The sequence below is a fragment of the Strix aluco genome, chromosome 2, assembly GCF_031877795.1.
Source record: "Strix aluco isolate bStrAlu1 chromosome 2, bStrAlu1.hap1, whole genome shotgun sequence".
NCBI classification, from domain to species: Eukaryota; Metazoa; Chordata; class Aves; order Strigiformes; family Strigidae; genus Strix; species Strix aluco.
In genome coordinates this window covers 92697705-92717566 of record NC_133932.1, presented here as the reverse complement: position 1 = coordinate 92717566, position 19862 = coordinate 92697705, and the positions used below count along the sequence as shown (strand labels likewise).

General features: G+C 41.8%; 1 protein-coding gene across 7 annotated transcripts in view; it reads right to left on the bottom strand.

Annotated features, from left to right (window-relative positions):
* The window catches only part of KLF12 (KLF transcription factor 12), a 248325-nt gene that overhangs the window by 63191 nt on the left and 165272 nt on the right, over positions 1 to 19862 (bottom strand). For 6 of the 7 annotated variants that reach the window (XM_074815525.1, XM_074815529.1, XM_074815531.1 and 3 more), the window contains 2 exons: positions 16845 to 16980; positions 2098 to 2157 (listed from right to left, as the gene is read on the bottom strand). In XM_074815525.1, coding sequence (XP_074671626.1) covers positions 2098 to 2157; positions 16845 to 16980 — 196 coding nt within the window. The remainder of the gene's footprint in view (positions 1 to 2097; positions 2158 to 16844; positions 16981 to 19862) is intronic. The other variant, XM_074815528.1, reaches the window with a different exon arrangement.

The window sequence follows — 19862 nt, the reverse complement described above, 5'->3', positions numbered from 1 at the left end:
TGAAATTTCATTCAGATGAAATATATACACACACATAGCTGCACTTAATTGTAGTAGAATTCACTTCTGACAAGCAGTTACTGTTCCTAAACTGCAATAACGCCGTACTCCAAGAGGCAAGACCAGCTGTGAGGAATACTCCTAGCACTGGGAGCAGTTTTAAGTGCACCATAAGAATCCATACTTTCAAATGATACCCTGACTTACAACATTCATCTCATTGACCTCATTTCCACCTTTCACTCTACAGACAGGTCCACATGGCCTAAACAAGGTTTGACAGATGTGACTTTCTTGAACAACTTGGTCCTTTATTTTAAAAAGACATAGAAGATCCTACATCTCTTTTTCAAGTTTCTGTTTTTATTAGCAGCTATTTGCCTCACCAAAACACTACATTTCAGTCTCATCTCACTCCAGTCAGAGCCAACAAACTTTTGGTGGCTTAGAATTGGTACATGAGATGACTTACGCCATCATCATCTACATCTAACCATGCATGTTGTTCAGGGGGCCTCATTAGTAGGACCTCATATCCATTGTCATGGAATGCATAAACTCTACATGTAAATTCATGAGCAATTTTTTTAGCAAAATATTGATAAATTTAAAAAATGAGCAAAAAATTGACAACATAAACATCCTCCTTGAAAATGCTTCCTGTAGAATAGAAGCTGGTATCATTGTTGATTATATAGAATATTATTGCTAATTTCGGTGAAGGAGCCTGCATTCAAAATTGTATCTGAAATATAAATTTATTTTAGAAACACATTTTGGGAAACTGGCAGGCTCTTCAGAATAATTTCTGAAGTTGCACTGATAACTTCAATCAGATCAAAGAAAATTCTAAGGATTTTTAAAAAATAAACATATCATCTCAATTTCATACCCAAGGAAACGTTAAAAGCTTTGTATTGGCTTTATCAGAGAAGTTGCTGCTGCTGCTACTTTGAAAATGTTTGAGTAATAATATCCTGCAAATTTTTAATACAAATATACCAGTTGTAATGCAATTAACTACAAATTGGAGATAGGAGTAGATTTGAGGAACGATTTCTGTATTTGACTACTCATTAGTAATTTGAAAGTGTAATTGCTCTTAAACATGCTGTCTTCTTAATTTTATTATAGAGCTTAGCTCTACTTACACATGTGGAGAATTAGATTTATTCTGCATTGATTTGCTCATACTGAATGTGAACTTGGTTTTCCTTCTGTACTCCACAGATAGAGGGCCCATGAATTACCAAAAGCTGATAAAGCATTGAGTTGATGGGTTTACACTTGTCACACAATGAACACAACTCCAAAGGAATCTCTTTAGGGGACCACAAAACCAACAAAAGAATGGGGGAGGACAAACAAGCAAGCAAGCACACTGAGAGTGGACTTTTAATTGAACAGTATTTTAAAACCCAATAAAACAACAGCAACGAATCCAACAAAAACAAGAACCCTATCAGCGTTGGTACATCCCTTGTGTCATATGACATCATTTCTACTTGGGCAAGTGAGGTGAACCCGAGGTATGTTATGGCATCACAATGCTTGCTGAAACCTCCCAGTCACCTCCACACTGGATTTGTATATAAACTGCATTCTAAAGCAGGGCATCTACTAGGAGCATTAGACAGTAAGGTTTTAAAATGTTTGCCTCCTTGAAAAGAAAGCAAGGAGACATTTGCAAAGACCTTTTCCTATATTTTACAGTTTTGCTTGTCAACTGTTTCATGGTAGCTGGCAACGACCCATTGTAACATGAGCTGTTGATTCACATTAACTCTGTTACTGAATTTCAGTAGACTATTTTCAACATTTTAAACTGCATTATTGAATATCAGACAGGTTATTTTTTTCCTATTCTCATATTTTAGTCATTGGGATTTGGAAAAAAAATTTGCAGCTTTCCCATGATGCACACCACCACCCTCCCAGCCCCAACACAGCAACAGCAAAAGTCAACTTTGGACCTTGCCCAGTCCCCACATATCCCCCAGCTGTGACATAAAGAGGGAAAGAAAGCTGAAAAGCACTGCTACTAGACTTTGTCAATAAAACAGAACATTATATAATACACAATAAAATGCTTCATACCTGGAGTTGAAAAAACGAAAAGGGTTAACAGCTGACCTGGCACAGCCCCACATGCTCTCTCTGGAAATTGAACACAGACAATTAGGAAATTTAAATTACCCCAAACAATTGCAGGGGACTTAGACATGCTTGAGGAACACTTACTGCAAAGTAAGCACATGGCCTCATTCTGGAAGGGACTTTAGCTTAGGATTCACTTAAAGCTCCTTCTTAAACTGAAATTGTTCTGTAGAGGTCCCAACTAATGCTAAGCAAGTCATTAGGAGCTCTGCCATTAATTTGCATCCAAGAAGAGTCAAATCTTAAGGACCCAGGCGTCACTTAGTGGTAATTCTGGATCATGGTGGATCATATTTTCTTATTAAAAAATAATCAGTGACCAAGAGGAAAACATTAACGAGAACCTAGAGCAGGCAGACATTGCATGATGAGGAAATAGAGGTTGGAGCAAATGTCTACTCCCAGAATTCTGCTGCTTAAGTAGTATTATTCCCAATATATCACTGAAAAACCTAGACTTTAATGCTTTTTACTTAAAACCGAGACTCCAGGGAAAATAGATAATCTTCTAGAATATTATCTGTAATATTGAACAACACAAATATATGATGTCATAGATGTATAAACTCCTATGTTGGGATTTGCACTATGCGGAATGCTCCTTTTCACTGACAAATTTTGATCTACTGCATGTGCTCAAACAAGAAGCATCATACAGCTGGCTTTTGGAAACAGTTCCAACACATTAGGAAAAAAAAAAAGAGAAAAACCTGTAGAAAGCCAAGTCCATGAATAACCCCCTTCAGTTCTCTCTGTGGTTTAGACCTCAAATGTACCATGAAATTAGTCTGAGGCCAACGCCCAAGAAACTAGCAAAAATATTAGAATAACAACATGAATCATAAAAATCTTCTAGCACACTAGCAGTTGAATGCATTTGTAATGGAACCATTTTGGATCATTTATAATGCTCAATTAAAATGGCCAGGTTGGCATAGTAATTGTTGAAAGTGAAAAGGAAATTTTCAAAGCAACTTCTCTTGATTTATATAATTGCACTTTTCCATTGGCCCTTGGAAACCTACACATAATCTATTTTCTCCCAAGATTTTACACTGCATCTTTTGAAACTCTCACATTTCCCTGCTTCAAATGTACAGTAAATACTCATCTTCTTTACTGTATGCTTGATTCTGCCATTTGCTAAATGTTAAATTTCTGATAATGACAGAAATCTTCTATGAAGATGACACAATAATGTAAAGAATTTTCAGTCTAAGTTATTAGCTCTATCACAACCTGACACTGGTTTTTTTTCCACCTTCTTTTTCCACTCTCCGTGTAGAGTCTCTTCCTTCTTCAGAAACATATCTCAGGTACCTGTCCCATGGTATCACCAGGTACGGATTTTATTTCACAGTTGCATCAGCACTTAATCAAAGGGCACTGGGACAAAATCTCCCCTACCCCATTAGGCCTCAACTGAAATCAATATGCACTGGAAAAATGGTAACTGGAAACCATAACATTGACTGTTCTCTCCCATGTCAATTAATTTATAATCATCTTCGTGTCTTATTGGAAAAATATTTATTCCTACAGCTGATACAAACAGCAATACGTTACCCAGAAGTCATGACTCTAAATTTTATACACTTCATAAGGGTCCCTTTTTAACAACTAAGAATAAGGCAGACAAAAATACAGTTGGTGAGGATGATAAGTACTTGCATGCTCAATTTTTGTCAGTGGGAAATTTAGCAGACAACTAAAACTCTGGTTAGAACCTACAGTATCCAGGCACTGAAGCAAAAGACACCCAGACATTCTCCAACCAACCTTATAGACACCTAAAACTTACTATGTTCCTCTCTGTTTGGCCTGAAAGCCAAATGGCTATGGCCTCCTACCCTGCCTCTGCTCTGATCCAGAAACCATGGGGAGAAATGCCCAACCCTTCCCGCTCCTCTGGGGCTTGAATGTTTTCTGTGCAATGAAAATGGCTAAAACACACCTGACAACATGGATTCAGCATAAAAGGGCTCTGTAATAGTCACTTTTCAATCCAAAATGTAAGCGTAGGAGGAAAAAGAAGAGGAAAAGCACATTGTAGGACCACTCCTGGATATATTTTGTACAGTAGCCTTGTGTTCCAGAATTGGCAAATGTAGGTATCTGGCTTCCTGAGTCAGTGTTAGAACTGCTAGGTTTTTATGTCAGGAGTGGGTGGCTGCACCACTGCTGCTGCTGGCCATCACATTTAAGAGGACAGCATGCTCTGGGTTTTAAAACAGGTAGAAATAGGTAAGCTCAGAACAAAGTACTTAATCTCTTATTTTCCACAATGGGAAGTTGGGAACTAAAGTGTTTTTTTTTTCCCCAAACTGTATTTTAATGAACACCTACAGGTCAGAAGCCCAAGCTCCAAAGAGAGCAGAGATGATTCACAGCCAAGTACCTAGCAGGTAAATGGAGCCAGCTCTAGGAAGCTGGTTGCTCTGCCCATTGAACTTCAGAGCATTTAACTCTATGTTGTCAGAGTGATGATGCCTTGTGTAGGTGCTCTGAAACACTGCTGGAGCAAATCACCTATTTTATAACCTCACACCACCTCCACCAGACCCCCCTGAAACAGGCAATCTGCACCTCATCTCAAGTGCCCATGCTGTTATGGCTTATCCTGGTTCGGGGCACCCGAAGTATTTCGCGTGTGTTGCAAACATATGGGGATAGTGGCACCTCTACACCACGCAGTATATTGACCTGTTACAGTACCTGTTACAGACCTGCATGTACTTGGTAGCCCCTCTCAAGCAAGAGGAAAAACACATTTTATTTTGACTATGCCTTAGCAGTGGCTAAGAATCTCAGAAATGATACGGTGACAGAGACAGCAAGTAGTTCGGAAATACTGAATGCAAAGTGAGTCAGTGTGTTCAGCTGAGTAAATAATTTTCAGCAAACAATTTATTATAGGACGTTATCCTGTTACTCTGATTTTGAAACTTTTATGACTGACATTTCGATCATTATTCTAGTTCCTCCTGTGAACTTATTTGACTCTTTGGCCCTGATAAGCAACTGATCACAGAGATAGCAATGGTCATCAGTTCTTAAGAGAAACACCATGGTGACTTCTATGTGAAGCTATCTGTCTATCTGACAGCAATGTGTGTCCCTGATTTATCACACAGTAACCCAGCCCTATGCTAAATATCGTATTTTTAACGCAAATAATTGAGGGAGATATTCTGACAAGATTGAGACTCCTGCTGACTTTTAATGAGTACATAAATGCAAGCATTTTTTTTCATGCCTGCCAGCAGGTTCTACTCATTTCCAGGTTATTTCATTTTTCAGGCTGTTTGCAATGCTGGAGATTTCTGCCAGCAGCAAATACTGTAGGCAGGCCTTAGGACGAGCACTTTTTAGGGCAGTCTCTGACCTCAGTACCTGCCAGCCTGCTCCACACTGCCTGAGCTTAGCAATACATGCTAGGCAAGAGTGGTTTGCTCACTGCCTCCTCTGATCCACCCTGGTCTCTTCCTTATTTTCTACCTGCCTCAGTTTTTGTATTACCTTGCACTGCTGTATTCTGTAGCAACTCAGTATATCCCAGAAGGGTAAATAAACAAAAATGGGACCCAAAACTTCACTCTTGACACATCTTTTGTTTGTCACCGCTATAATAATGAAGGTGCTCAGCTTGACTCTGAAGCCTGTGACTATCATTACTTCTGACACACCACAGGATTAGATGCCATTATCTCAGCCAGCGTGTTGCTTTCCTGCTTGTTTCAATCTCCAATTCCTTTCATTTTGGCTAGAGTAACATCATCTGTATGGTGGCTTTAAGCTCCAATTATTCTTCTCCTGATGTGTCCATATCAGTAACGCTCGTGTCCTCAGCCACATACACATGGAGAATGGCATCTCCTTGGCACACGGGCTCAGCACAAAAAACTCTTCCATATTCATCATCCAGGAACTTCCTTTCACTCCTCTTTACCTCCAGCTTAAAAAGACCCTGCTGTCAGAAAAGAGGTTGCAGTGGAGTCACTACTAGTGAAAGAGATTGAACTAATAAAGGGGAAAACCTAGCACACTTTTTTCCCATTGTGCAGCAAAATAGGAAAATGGCAGAAAAAAATGTGGGGTTTAGGTTTTTTTTTTAAGATCCCTGTATTCACATGCTCACTCAATTAGGCCTTGCTAAACAGTGTTCCCTTCTTAATAGCGCGCTCCTCTGCATGCAGTTTACATACCTCTGACCTACTGTGGTGGGTTGGCTGTGGCTGGATGTCAAGTGCCCACCAAAGCTGAGCTATCACTACCCTCCTCAGCTGGGCAGGGGAGAGGAAATATAACAATAGGTTCTTGGGTTGAGGTAAGGGCAGAGAGGTCACTCACCAATTACTGTCACGGGCAAAACAGGCTCGACTTGGGGAAAATTACTTTATTACCAATCAAATCAGAGTTGGATAATGAGAAATAAAAACTAAATCTTAAAACACCTTCCCCCCACCCCTCCCTTCTTCCTGGGCTAAACTTTACTCCTGATTTTCTCTACCTCCTCCCCACCAGTGGCGCAGGAGGATGGGGAATGGGGGTTGCGGTCAGTTCATCACGTTGTCTCTGCTGCTCCTTCCTCCTCAGGGAGGACTCCTCACACTCTTCCCCTGCTCCAGTGTGGGGTCCCTCCCATGGGAGACAGTCCTCCATGAACTTCTCCAATGTCAGTCCTTCCCATGGGATGCAGTTCTTCCTGAACTGCTCCAGCATGGGTCCCCCGTGGGGTCACAAGTCCTGCCAGCAAACCCGCTCCAGCGTGGGCTCCTCTCTCCATGGGGCCACAGGGCCTGCCAGGAGCCTGCTCCAGCACGGGCTTCCCATGGGGTCACAGCCCCCTTTGGGCATCCACCTGCTCTGGTGTGGGCTTCTCCACGGGCTGCAGGTGGAGATCTGCTTCACCATTAACCTCCGTGGGCTGCAGGGGCACAGCCTGCCTCACCATGGGCTGCACCACAGGCTGCAGGGGAATCTCTGCTCTGGTGCCTGGAGCACCTCCTCCTCCTCCTTCTTCACTGACCTTGGTGTCTATAGAGTATTTTCTCTCACATATTCTCACTTCTCTCTCCAGAGAGAGTTTTTTTCCCCTTCTTAAATATGTCATCCCAGAGGTGCTACCACCATCACTGACAGACTCGGCCTTGGCCAGCAGTGGGTCCATCGTGGAGCTGGCTGGCATTGGCTCTGTTGGACATGGGGGAAACTTTCAGCAGCTTCTGAGAGAAGCCACCTCTGTAGCACCCCTGCTACCAAAACCCTGCCATGTAAACCCAATACAACTACACAACTTTTTTTTGTTTTGAATGCACTGATCTAAACACTCAGGAAACATTTTTCTGTAAGTCAGTATAAGCACTGCTATTATGATTTAATTGTGCTGCATGTTTGTCTGTCACAAAATCACAGGAACTGCCTTATGGAAAAGGAAAGATAAAAATTTATCTGATCTAGATAATGAAAAAAAGAAGTAATTTTGGCTCAAGTGACAGCAGAGGACAATGCTCTTTCTTTTTCTTATCAGTTTCTTTTTCTTTGCAGTTCACTGAGGTAGTTTCATTGTGGCTTTTTCTGGCAGTGTTCTGCTATCTAATCCACACTGATGAGTATTTGCTACAGCTGTGAATTTCTTAATGCACACAGCCTCTGCTTTCTGGGCTGAATTAGGAAGAAAAAACAGAAAAAGCTGAATAACAAATCACTGGGGAAACAGCTGCCAAATAGGTGTACAAACTGCTAAATGGGTAGCAGTAATGCATAATGTTACTTATAATTCATTCTTCAGTGTCATGCTTTTCAAGCAATTACACAATGCCTGCCTCCCTATCAATAAAATACATTTCACATATCTAACCACAAATGACTCAAGCTTCATTTTGGAGCAACACACTGTAGTGGATTAAGCATGGGACGAGAAGGCAGACATTCCTGATTCCAGCTCATCTTCTGCCTTGTTGCATGGCCTTGAGCAAGTCACTAACCTATGGATAATTATAATATGTGAACACACAGGGGACCTGTATAGTTTAATTAGTTAATGTTTGCAAAGCACTCCAAAGATAAAAAGTGCTATATGAATTATAATCGTACGCTATTGTTTTGGGGCATTTTATTCTAAAGCACATTTGTGTAAACATGTTTAGTAACATAAAATCCCAATAATGGCACAGTTCGGCAACTACCTTAAAATGACTGGCCCTTCTTAGACTAAAATTTAAATTAATTAACAAATTTAATCTATTTTTGAGAAGACAATTATATAAGACAACTCAATACAGACACTGAACTGAAGCTGGGAAACAGGATCTTTGAAAGTTTGCTTGTGATGGATAAAGGTAATGAAAGTGAACTCATACATGTTACAAATACCTTTTTTGCTGCACCATACTGGTTCCCCAAAATAGCCTAAGTGTTGAGTTACTTTTTTTTCTTTTTAGCATCCAGACTTCTGTTAGAGTTTCAGGGCTAATCATTAGCCCCAATGAAGTTAATGGTAAAACTTCCCTGAACTTCAGCAGAGCCAGGATTCCTTGGTTCTTCCAGCTTATTGTGCAATTAATTTAAATATTTTTCTTAAAAGGAAAATATTACTCCTAGCAATGGTGTGGTAAAATATGTATTGAGGAGCAGTATCTGGGACATTGTGATTTGAGAGAACAGACAGCCTAATGGTAATGTGTCCTTGCTCTAGATTCATCTACTCAGCCGTCATGGTAACTTACTGTTACAGGGGAGATAGGAAAACATACTTCTGCATAGACCAAGCTAAAAGCACTTTTATTTTCAAATTAGCTTTCTTCAGGGAACAATTTGACAATATCCCTGTCTCCTAACACACTGTCATTTAAGCATTACCGTCCTTTCAAAGCAGGCAGCGAAGTCAATTTTTTTGTAGAAGCTGCTTTTGATTTACAGTTGCTGTCCACCTGGCCCTTGTTCCTAATGATCACTGGCTGATGGGAAATCTGTTATCCTGGCAAAAGGCTCTGGGACATATACTGGCAAATTTCCACACCAAAAATCCTAGAATCTCTGTGCATGCACAGAATGGAATCCTTCAATTTTACTATCCAATTGTCAAATTATTAAACTTTTTTTTGGTAAAATATCGCATATGCAAAAAAAAAAAAATAAAAAATAAAGGAACCTTTTTAGAATAGCATAGGTCCATTTGGATTACTGAAACCAAAGGCTCATAGTTAGTACCTAAAGAGAAATTCCCAAAGCTATGTAGGGCTTTCAAACTCCTGCAGTAGAAGTCCTTAGTACAGCTTTAGGCACATTCATTTTTATATACAAACAGAGGATTCTGAGAATTCAAATTCTACTAGAATAAAGTTTGTAAAGTGCCATATAAATACACTGTAGAAGTCAGTACTTCTTTAGCGAGTTATCTGAACCGCATGTAGGTAGGAGAAATCACACCTATAGTAGTTGCATGGGCCCAAAGTTTAGATGTACTGGTTCAGTTTCTTTTTGAAAAGTCACAGACCTCCAGCATGGCCTTAGAAAATCACGTAGAGGGGGATTCCTCATATATAACTTCAGCAATGTTAAGTCTTATCACTCTCCTTAAGCCATTTGTCCAGGCAAATGGGGAAGGCAGGCACCTCCAAAAGGTAGATGATCACAACTGATGAGATGATTCGACCTAGAAGTATGCACATCTCTCCACTAAGGAAATCCAAATTACTGGAGCCTAACTATTAGATAGATTAAACTGTGAGAGATGAACCTTGCTGCAAGGATATGTCCAAACTGGACAGTCCAGTACTGCCCAGAGGTTCCCTAAGCTGGCTGAGACACAGCGCACCTCTTCCAGATCAATGGTGCCCTTGGGTCATTAGCCAACTTCCAACCCAGCAACACCTTTCATGGCAGAAACCTTTTATTTTCTACACAGGATACATGACACAGTGGGGGCATCAACTATAATACAGGTGATTGCCTGCCTTACAGGGCTCTACGTCACCAGTGTCTTTCACTTGCATATCTGCATACACACCTCTCTATGAATGTTTAGTAAGTCAGTTCAGTTTGTAAAGGGATTCTGGTGGAGGCTGAGGAGAAGTCCCACCACATAACAGTCTGTGGGGAGGTGGGAGGCTCACAGGCAGTTCTTCTACCTTGTGAGTGTGGGGTCCAATTTTCCCCTCAGGAGTGTTGCAGCAACCATGCAATCTTCTCCTCTAAAGCCTCACTGCAATGGAAAAATGCATCACAGACTTGGGAAATCTTCAGGAGAAAAGTAAAATTGAAACTGATGTATTCCCACGATTTTGCTGTAGACCAATTAGCATTCTCCAGTGAAAAAAATACTTTACTGAGAAATTCTGGACCAGCACTAGTCAATTCTCTATCTGTAAAATCACCATCCAATTGTGTGCTAGTTTTAAAATGAGCATTTGTTCACAGAGGGCGGATGTACCAGAGGAGCGAGAAACAAAGTTCACACAAGTACTGCCAAAACACCCTCGTTTATGTTTCTTGGAGACTCAGGACAAAGTATTTTGTCTAAAAGTAGAAGAAAAAACTGAGGTGAAAGTTCCCTATAATGAATACCACAATGGTAGTAATGATTGCAGCTGAAGCAGGAAAACAGACAGTTTTTATCAGTGTAGGAAAATAATGGCTGATGAGAACACAGTTATAAACTTCAAAAGACATAAAAATCAACAACAGGAGTTGATTTACATTGAAGAAGAGGAGGGAGAAAAAAAAAAGAGAACTAAGGAGAAAAAATCAGACTTGAAAAATACATACCAATTTAAGAGAGTACATTGGTACTGTGGCTATGCTGTCTGTCTGCTTTGGATTTTCTTTTTCACTAGTGCAGTTTCCAAAACTAACTTCCACTGTATTGCAATAACAAAAGCCAGCAGAATTTAAAAATAAAGTAAGGTGATCACATTAGCACCAATGTATCAATCTCATAATGCAGCCAAAGAGAAGGGGGGTAGGGTGAAAGCCCCTAATCTCATTTTTATACAAGAACTCAGAGACACTCAGCTCAGTGCAAAGAAGAGTTCACGTTAAAGGTCACCACAGTCACATCCAATTGACAAATCACATTTCTTTTAATTAACTGCAGCTATTACTACAAGTATTCAAGACTTCCTCTCTGAATTTTGTCTCTCCATTACTCCCAAAAAACAAGAAGTGACCTTAAGCATCAACAGTTTATATGCACAGTCCATCTTTTCCTTGACATTATTTGAAAGAAAAAATGGTTTTGTCAAAGGGGTTTCCCTCTGCCTACAACCCCTAAGGAGAAAAAAGTCTAGAGACAGAAGGAGGAAATTCTGGATCTTTGGATTTTTACCGATACACTGCATAAAAGTTGATTCTAAAAATCACCCCCTGCCTCTCCCACTTCTGCCCTCAGTCTCTGCAAGTAGATCTTCTGTTGTGCATCTTCAGGGAGAGAGAGCTGCATGCTGTAAAATAATGTATCTTACTGCGCAGTTGTGCAGGGAAAGAATCACAGAATCACAGAATCATCTAGGTTGGAAAGGACCTTGAAGATCATCCAGTCCAACCATTAACCTAACACTGACAGTTCCCAACTACACCATATCCCTAAGCGCTATGTTGACCCGACTCCTAAACACCTCCAGGGATGGGGACTCCACCACCTCCCTGGGCAGCCCATTCCAATGCCTAACAACCCGTTCTGGAAAGAAATGCTTCCTAATATCTAGTCTAAACCTTCCCTGGTGCAACTTGAGGCCATTACCTCTTGTCTTATCGCTCATTACTTGGTTAAAGAGACTCATCCCCACTTCTCTGCAACCTCCTTTCAGGTAGTTGTAGAGGGTGATGAGGTCTCCCCTCAGCCTCCTCTTCTCCAGACTAAACAACCCCAGTTCCCTCAGCCGCTCCTCGTACGACATGTGCTCCAGACCCTTCACCAGCTTCGTTGCCCTTCTCTGGACACGCTCGAGTAATTCAATGTCCTTTTTGTAGTGAGGGGCCCAAAACTGAACACAGGAATCGAGGTGTGGCCTCACCAGTGCCGAGTACAGGGGCAAGATCACTTCCCTGTCCCTGCTGGCATGAAGGAGATGCATGCCTTGTTCAGGGTTTGCATTACTGCTTATCATGGAGATGGCTCCTGCATCAGGGCTGCCTAGGGATAGAAAGGCTGCCAGGCTGAGGGAACAGCACATTGCCTCTGACAGGGGCCCCTAAAAAGTTTTACTGGTCTTCTAGGGCTTGACTAATGCCTTCTCTTCCCTTGCCTTCATAAAGATTTCTAGAGCATATCTGAGATTTGACCCTGAACATATGATGCTATTCTTGCTGTGTAATAAGCAACAGTGGTGTCAGACATACAGAAGCAGATCTGCTCTTTGTTAGAGCGCTACATGTCGAAATGAGTTTGTAAAACACGCTACAAAAAGGATGAAATGCTGCTTACAATGCAAAGCCCATTGAAATCTACATATTGCTGCAATATTCATTATCAGACAGAGCATATTATCTGAGATTAATAAATTATTTTTAGTCCATATTACGGTAAGGCATAGCAACTGCCATAAAGCAGCACTGTCACATAAAGAAATTTCACCAAAGTACCGTGCTTGAAATAATGACTTTGTTTATCTATAATTTTACATTATTGATTGGGTTTGCTGAACTGAAGAAGGACCATGAAGTCATTCCAAAAGAACTCCTGAGAAGTCTGGAAGCTCAGCCAATACAAAACTAGCAGCAAGAAGGCAATTTCCCTGACAAAAAATAGTCATAGTTGATTATTTTACAAATATGCAAGCGAACTACACTCTGTTTAAGTAAATAAGAACTAATGCCAAACATGTGGCTTTTAGTGTCTGATTGTCACAATTTTTACTGGTAAGAATTTTTTTCTTCTAAGACTACAGCAGACCTGAAACAAAGCAGCAACACAGGCAGATGCCTTCCAGTTTCAGAGGACATGAAAAGCAAAGCTTTCATATAGACATTCCAGACTGTCCTGTGACCCAGCCACGGAAGGGTAATTTCCAAGACAACAAGCTTAAAAATGGCTGTATTAAAACAACAGTTCCTCCCGAAATATTGACTAGTTGATTTCCTTCTGCTGGTGGTTAGAACCTTGGCATTGCTAATCCCACCTGACAGATTTAGATCCAAGGAAAGATGCTGGAGCATTCAGCATTGTCCTGTCACTCCCAGCTTCTGGCACACTGACTCCCCACAGTCAGGCGCCGTGGATTGCTGTACCCTCACCTCACACCAGAAATCTGCAGTGCTGACACGTGTGTCCGAGGCAGCTGTCTGCACCACCTGCAGTCAATGGAGAGGAACGGGAGCTCATGGGCTTGCGTCTCTCTCCCTAAATTAGACAGCTAGAATAGGTCAAAAGAATTACCGCCTGGACACGTCAACTGCCATCCAGTCTGTATACAGGGATGTGAGGTAACTAGCTTGAATCATGGAATCATAGAATCATTCAGGTTGGAAAAGACCCTTTGGATCATCGAGTTCAACCACCAGCCCTACTCTACAAAGTTCCCCCCTACACCATATCCCCCAACATCTCATCTAAACGACCCTTGGATGCAGATACCTACATTGCAGGCGTCTAACTAGGTGTCGTGGCTTAACCCTAGCCAGCAACTAAGCACCAAGCAGCCACTCACTCCTCCCCACTCCCAGTGGGATCGGGAGGAGAATTGAAAAAAACAGTAAAACTTGTGGGTTGAGATAAGAACAGTTTAATAACTAAACTAAAATACAATAATAACAGTAATAACAATGAAAAGGAATATAACAAAGAGAGAATAAAACCCCAAGAAAGGACAAGTGATGCATGATGTAATTGCTCACCACCCCCTGACCAATGCCCGAGCAACAATCCACCCCTCCTGGCTAACTCCTCTGAGTTTATATACTGAGCGTGACATCTTATGGTACGGAATATCCCTTTGGCTAGTTTGGGTCAGCTGTCCTGGCCATGTTCCCTCCCAGCTTCTTGTGCACCTGCTTGCTGGCAGAGCATGGGAAACTGAAAAATCTTTGACTTAGGTTAAGCGCTACTTAGCAACAACTAAAACATCAGTGTGTTATCAACATTATTCTCACACTAAATCCAAAACACAGCACTGTACCAGCTACTAGGAAGAAAATTAACTCTATCCCAGCTGAAACCAGGACACTAGGCAAGACAAATCCTGAACCCCACAGACAGCACACAGGGAGTCAGGAGCCTCACCGAGGCCCCACATTGCGTGAGGGGCTACACAGGACCAACCCGAAGGAAATACCCACCACAGGGTACTTGAAATCCCTTTGCTCCTGGAGAATAGGCAACAAGAGGCAAATAAATATACATACATATATATTTATAATCCTTATGCAGGATAATTTAAAACATGTCTGAAAACCAAACAGGAAAAGGTCAACTGTTGTCTGGCATCTGCCACAACCATCTGCAAACTAGGCTTGGTATCTTCTTTAACAAAGACAAGATTGCACAACAGCAATTCGGTACTAAAGGAAAGGATGCTGCCATCCCTTTGGAGATGCCATGCTATACTTCCCAGTCAATATATGCAAGAAGTTATTTTTTGTTGTTAACTGTACAACTACTCACACGAAAGAGCTTACAAGTTCACTTAAGAAAGAACACACTCTGTGGGACAGTCTTCTAGACTCTGGGGTCCAGCCTGCCTCACTTGGGCACTTAGCTTAGACCTAAGCTTTACTGCCTACTGAAGCAGTCTTTCCATGCATGCCCCTACACTGCCCAGTTATTCAGCAGAACAGTTTCCACATCCTCAAGAGGAAATTCCTGTCCGCTAAGTTTAGACGCTGAAATTGAGCACACAGGATCTCCCTTTGGAAGGCTTGAAAGGCACTTTCCTCTCTGCAACAAGGGTATGTAGAATGCAGCCTTTTATTTTCAGTGGACTGCTCTGCTAAACATCTAATATTAAGGTACATGTTAGATGCCTAAATTCAGAATAGAGCCTGCCTGTAAGGCATGATATTATAGACTGGGAAAGAAATGGATTGAGTGAAGTTGGTATAATGTGCTAATGTCTGTTTTCAGCTCAGCAGCTGTATGTGTGGTGTCTGTGACTGAGAATAAAATAAAGAAGACAAATTGCAGATCACAGTCAAATTAGATTTTCCTAATGGGGCTTTTGAAATAAACTAACAGATTACTGTTTAAATGAAACCTGTAACAAGGATGAGTTGATGTTATATTATTAAATTTCTTAATTTAATTCTTAAGCTCCAGAGCCAGACAAGTAATATTCAACACATTTACCTTCACAAACTGTGGAATGCATTGTGGAAAAGATGAAAAAGCTTTTCATGGTTTGACCAATTCTCTAAGTGTTCAAGCAATATCAAACACAGAGAACAGTATCTGCCTGACAGTCATATATTAGAAGTATTTACTAGCACCCCATGCTTCCTCTTTTCATTAATTAGACAGAACTATGTAGTGCAAAATCATGACGGGTTGTTTGATTTTTCTGGCTTATTATGTGTGCTGTAAACTGAGAAAAAATACTTAGCACTTCAGGGCCTAGTGTTGCAACTAGCGAATTTAAAATATGTGTGAGGCCTGTCTATTGAGCAATAGTGTCACTGGTGAAGAAACCTTCCCTTCCTTTATCACTTCAGAAGGGGAGCATGCTAATTACAGTGAGAGCCAACGCCCTGCCTTGCCCATAGAGACCTCCCTCTCTGCTTAAGGGGAATACAAGTTTTGAGGATCACAGTTACTGTGCTTGACTAGAAGATGAATTAGCAGATTTTAGATACTACATTAAGACATTTAAAATGCATAACAACAATGTCTAATGGCCGATTATTATATCCCTTCCTATTTAATAATGTCCATAATGCCCATATTTTGAACCTCTCAGATAAAGTAATGTGTTTTGTGGGTCTAGCACAGGCTTCAGTGCCTGGAGGCTCTAGTTCTATTTCCAGCTCTGCTTCAGACCTCCAGGGTGACCTTTACGCATAACCTCATTTTCCTCACCTATAAAATGAGGATATTAATACTTATTTACCTCACAGTTGGTTCCCTTCCAGCTGCTACAGTCACTGAGCAAGCTCATGCATCTACAGAATTGCTAATGTTCATGATAAACTATTTCTTTTTTTTTTTTTTCAAACAAGCAATGCAGACATTAAATTAAGAACTTATTTGTCTGTCCAGTGAGTAAAGGTACACAGAAAAGTAACAGCAATAGAAAAACTATTCAAAGCCTCTCACTAATTGCCTTTCAATGACACTACCCTTCAGGAGAAATGTAGGTAGCTCCTATTTGACAGCAACCAGAATGAACTTCTTGATGCTGCTTCCAGTCAAGAAAAAATTTCATGTTTTTTGAGTGAAAGTCTAACCTGGTCTCCCTTTGGAGAGGATATAAAAACACTGCAGGCTTTGCAAGTAAATAAAGGGGAAGAAACAATTCCAATTTGAAACTTTACCTAATAATGAGTGCAGAAAGAAAGAAAGGAAAAGAGAATCAGAGAGAGATGAGAGATACAGCCATCTCTTCCCAAAGGGAACAAAGCTACACAGAAGAGATGCTGGCAGGTATGCCAGCCCACAGCTGGGGTGACACCCCTGCAATGCCACCGAGGGCTGGTACCTCCATCCGCCCAGGAACTCCTCAGCAACACTCATCTTGCTCTGGGAATGTGATACTTACTCTTGTACTGCTCTGGCTATGGAGAGCGCTGTAGATCCAGTTTCATTAACGCTATCTAAGGTCACATTTGGCAGGTCGTCATCATCACTGTCACTTTTAATTTGTCTGGGAGATAGGCCTCGGGGGTCCATTTGTGCTGGAAAGAGACATATAATGGATTAATATGAGCGTGCTGAAATTAATCTCGTCCCAGAACAACATCAGGGCGCACAATGCATCCGCTTGCTCAGGCCGGATGGCATTGCTTGTGCTGAGCTTCCCAAATCAAGTGATGGATGGGCAAAGTCACCTAGCAGTGCTACAGCTGGGCACAAGCATTTCCAGGGGCATGCAGGCGTGTGAACACAGGCTACACCGACGTCTTCGGCAGACCTGAAATAAAACTGCACATACAATATCCATCAAAAACTCAGTTTACCCTCAAGTTACTTACTCTGCCCATCTTCAGAAAGTGAAGAGAAAGAGCTACATCTGCTTTGTACAACACAGCACACTTGAGAGTAACTTTTACAGCAAAATTTCAGGAGCAATCTTTGATTCTGAGTATTCATCATGAGATAGCAGGCTGGGACCCATGTCACTCCAGTCAATTAAAATTTAGGCATTTGAAAAAAACCAGTTGTCCTCATTGCTGACTCAATTCAACACCAGTGTCAACCTCTGAAGGAGCCTTCCCTTCACATTACACGTGGCAAAGCCGCTGCACATACAGGCAACTAACTTTCAGGTGACTCAAGTTGGGTAGGCCTAGTCAGATTTTTTAAAAAGTCACATAGTCTAGGTCTTAGGAACATACGAAGATCAGCAATTGCAGGATTGTTTTGTCCATCCACAGCTTACAGTAGCTGTACTGTACGGCAATGGTGCAGGTGCCCAGGCGCTGGCAGCGGCGACAGGAGGTGAGAAGAGGCCGGGGCTGCCCCAGGCCGGACACAGCTGGTTGCAGCCAGCTCCAACCCACCGCAGGGCACAGCTGAGCCCCTCAGACAAGGTGGGGGCACCTCAGGTTAAAACATATTTAAGAAAGGGCAAAAAAATTCTACACAAGCAGATTGAGGACGAAGGCGTGAGGAACAGCCCTGCAGACACCAAGGTGAGAGGGGAAGGAGGGGGAGGAGGTGCTCCATGGTGGGGCGGAGAAAGATTCCCCTGTAGTCTCTGGAGAGACCACTGTGGATCAGGCTTTCCCAATAGGAATTGCAGCCCATGGGGAATCCACGCCGGAGCAGGGGAACAGTGTGAGGAGGAAGGAGGGGCAGGGAGGAGCTGTTATGGACTGACCCCAATCCCCATTCGCTGTCCCCCTGCAGTGCTCTGGGAGGGGGAGGTAGAGGAGCTGGGAATGAAGGAGTGAAATTGAGCCCTGGAAAAGGAGACTGGGAGGTAGTGATGGTTCTCACCATCCTAATTTACTCCTAATTAGCAACAAATTAAATTAATTTTCCCCATGTTGAGTCCGTTTTGCCTGTGATGGTAATTGGTAAGTGATCTCCCTGTCTTTATCTCGACCTAGGAGCCCTTCCACCTTATTTTCTCCCCCATCCTCTTGAGGAGGGGGAGTGAGAGAGCATCTGGGTGGAAATCTGGTAGCCAGCCAAGATCAACCCACCAGTTACATTTTGTGCCAAAAAGAGACAGGAAAGGTGAAGAGTGAAGAAAGGCAGGCTACCTGCCTTCCCTCTTCTCCTGTCTGCTGCCCTCCAAAGGGAAAACAGCACAACCTACATATAGGCAGGGGGAGGAAACCAAGAGACAAGCATGGCAGGGACGACTATGGGGCACAAGTGTGACCTGGGGTAGTCCTGAGAGGAAATGGGGGTTGCTTGTGTCAGGGGACAGACCCAGAGACAAACTTCAGAGGTAAGGTAGAGGAAGAGGCATTCCTCCTCACTCATGAAATACCACGCAGGATTAGTAAGTGCTGAGAGACACCAAAAGCAGCTGGAGTAGAGAGCAAAAACTGGAGAGATGCCTGACCCTGCAAGGGAGGCGCGGGAAGGGGAAAAGCAGGCAAAGAGATTTGTTTAAAAATGTGTTTATTTTGTTTGGTCAGGTGAAATAGGGAAATCCAAGATTATTTAAAGAATTAACTTGAAGTTTGTTAGCTTGTGCTCTCACTGTATTGCAGTGTCACAGATAGGACACTTCTTGGGTGTTACAACACGCTTTTCAAGAAGGTAGCTGTCATTCCTACTCTGGCTAACCACAGCCCTGGACAACAGGTATCACAGGCTCCCTTTAGAGATAATGAACAGTTCAGCGGGCCTACAGCTAGAAAGCAGTTCCAAAAGTCACAGTTAAATTTCCCATTTTGCCATGTCTCTTATGTTGCTGTGTTCACTGACTGTAGAAGAGGGACTGTTACACTGAAAAATGGGAGGGCTGTAGATACTCCAGGAGCTGTGCAGCCATAACAGTAGCACTGATGGATAGCTGGGCTCTTGAAAAGAAAGCACTCCCCAAATGAGTGATGACTTGAGGGAAAGTTGGTCTTAAATTTTAATTTATGTCTTAGCTATGAACCACCTCTGAGTAAAAGAACAGTGAGTGATTATAACTACCCTTCAGCTGCATTTTTTATTATGTTAAAGAACTTCATAAAGAAAATACTATTAAAATATGTTCAGTAAGCTGATGCAACAACCCCTTCTGAAACACAGTGCATTTACAGATGCACAGTATGACTTCTATTAGCTTTCTACTAGCACAGTTTAGGTGTCTCAGTAATACTGGCTACATCTGGACTGCTTATTATTTCTTCTTTTGCCTACCAAAGCAAAAACTGTTGACAATGAACAATGACCTGCTTGAGACAAACATACAGCAACTTAGAAATTGTTCAAAACATTTAACTGTTTTAGGTAGAATGAGCACCATTCTGACTGTGTTTCTTAAAATCACGACTTACACATGACAGTATTAAATGCATACCTGAGCATTAGGGATAATCTAGTATTTGATTTAAGAGCAACCGAACCATCTAGTCAGCTGATTCAGCCCCAGAAAACTATTTTGAAA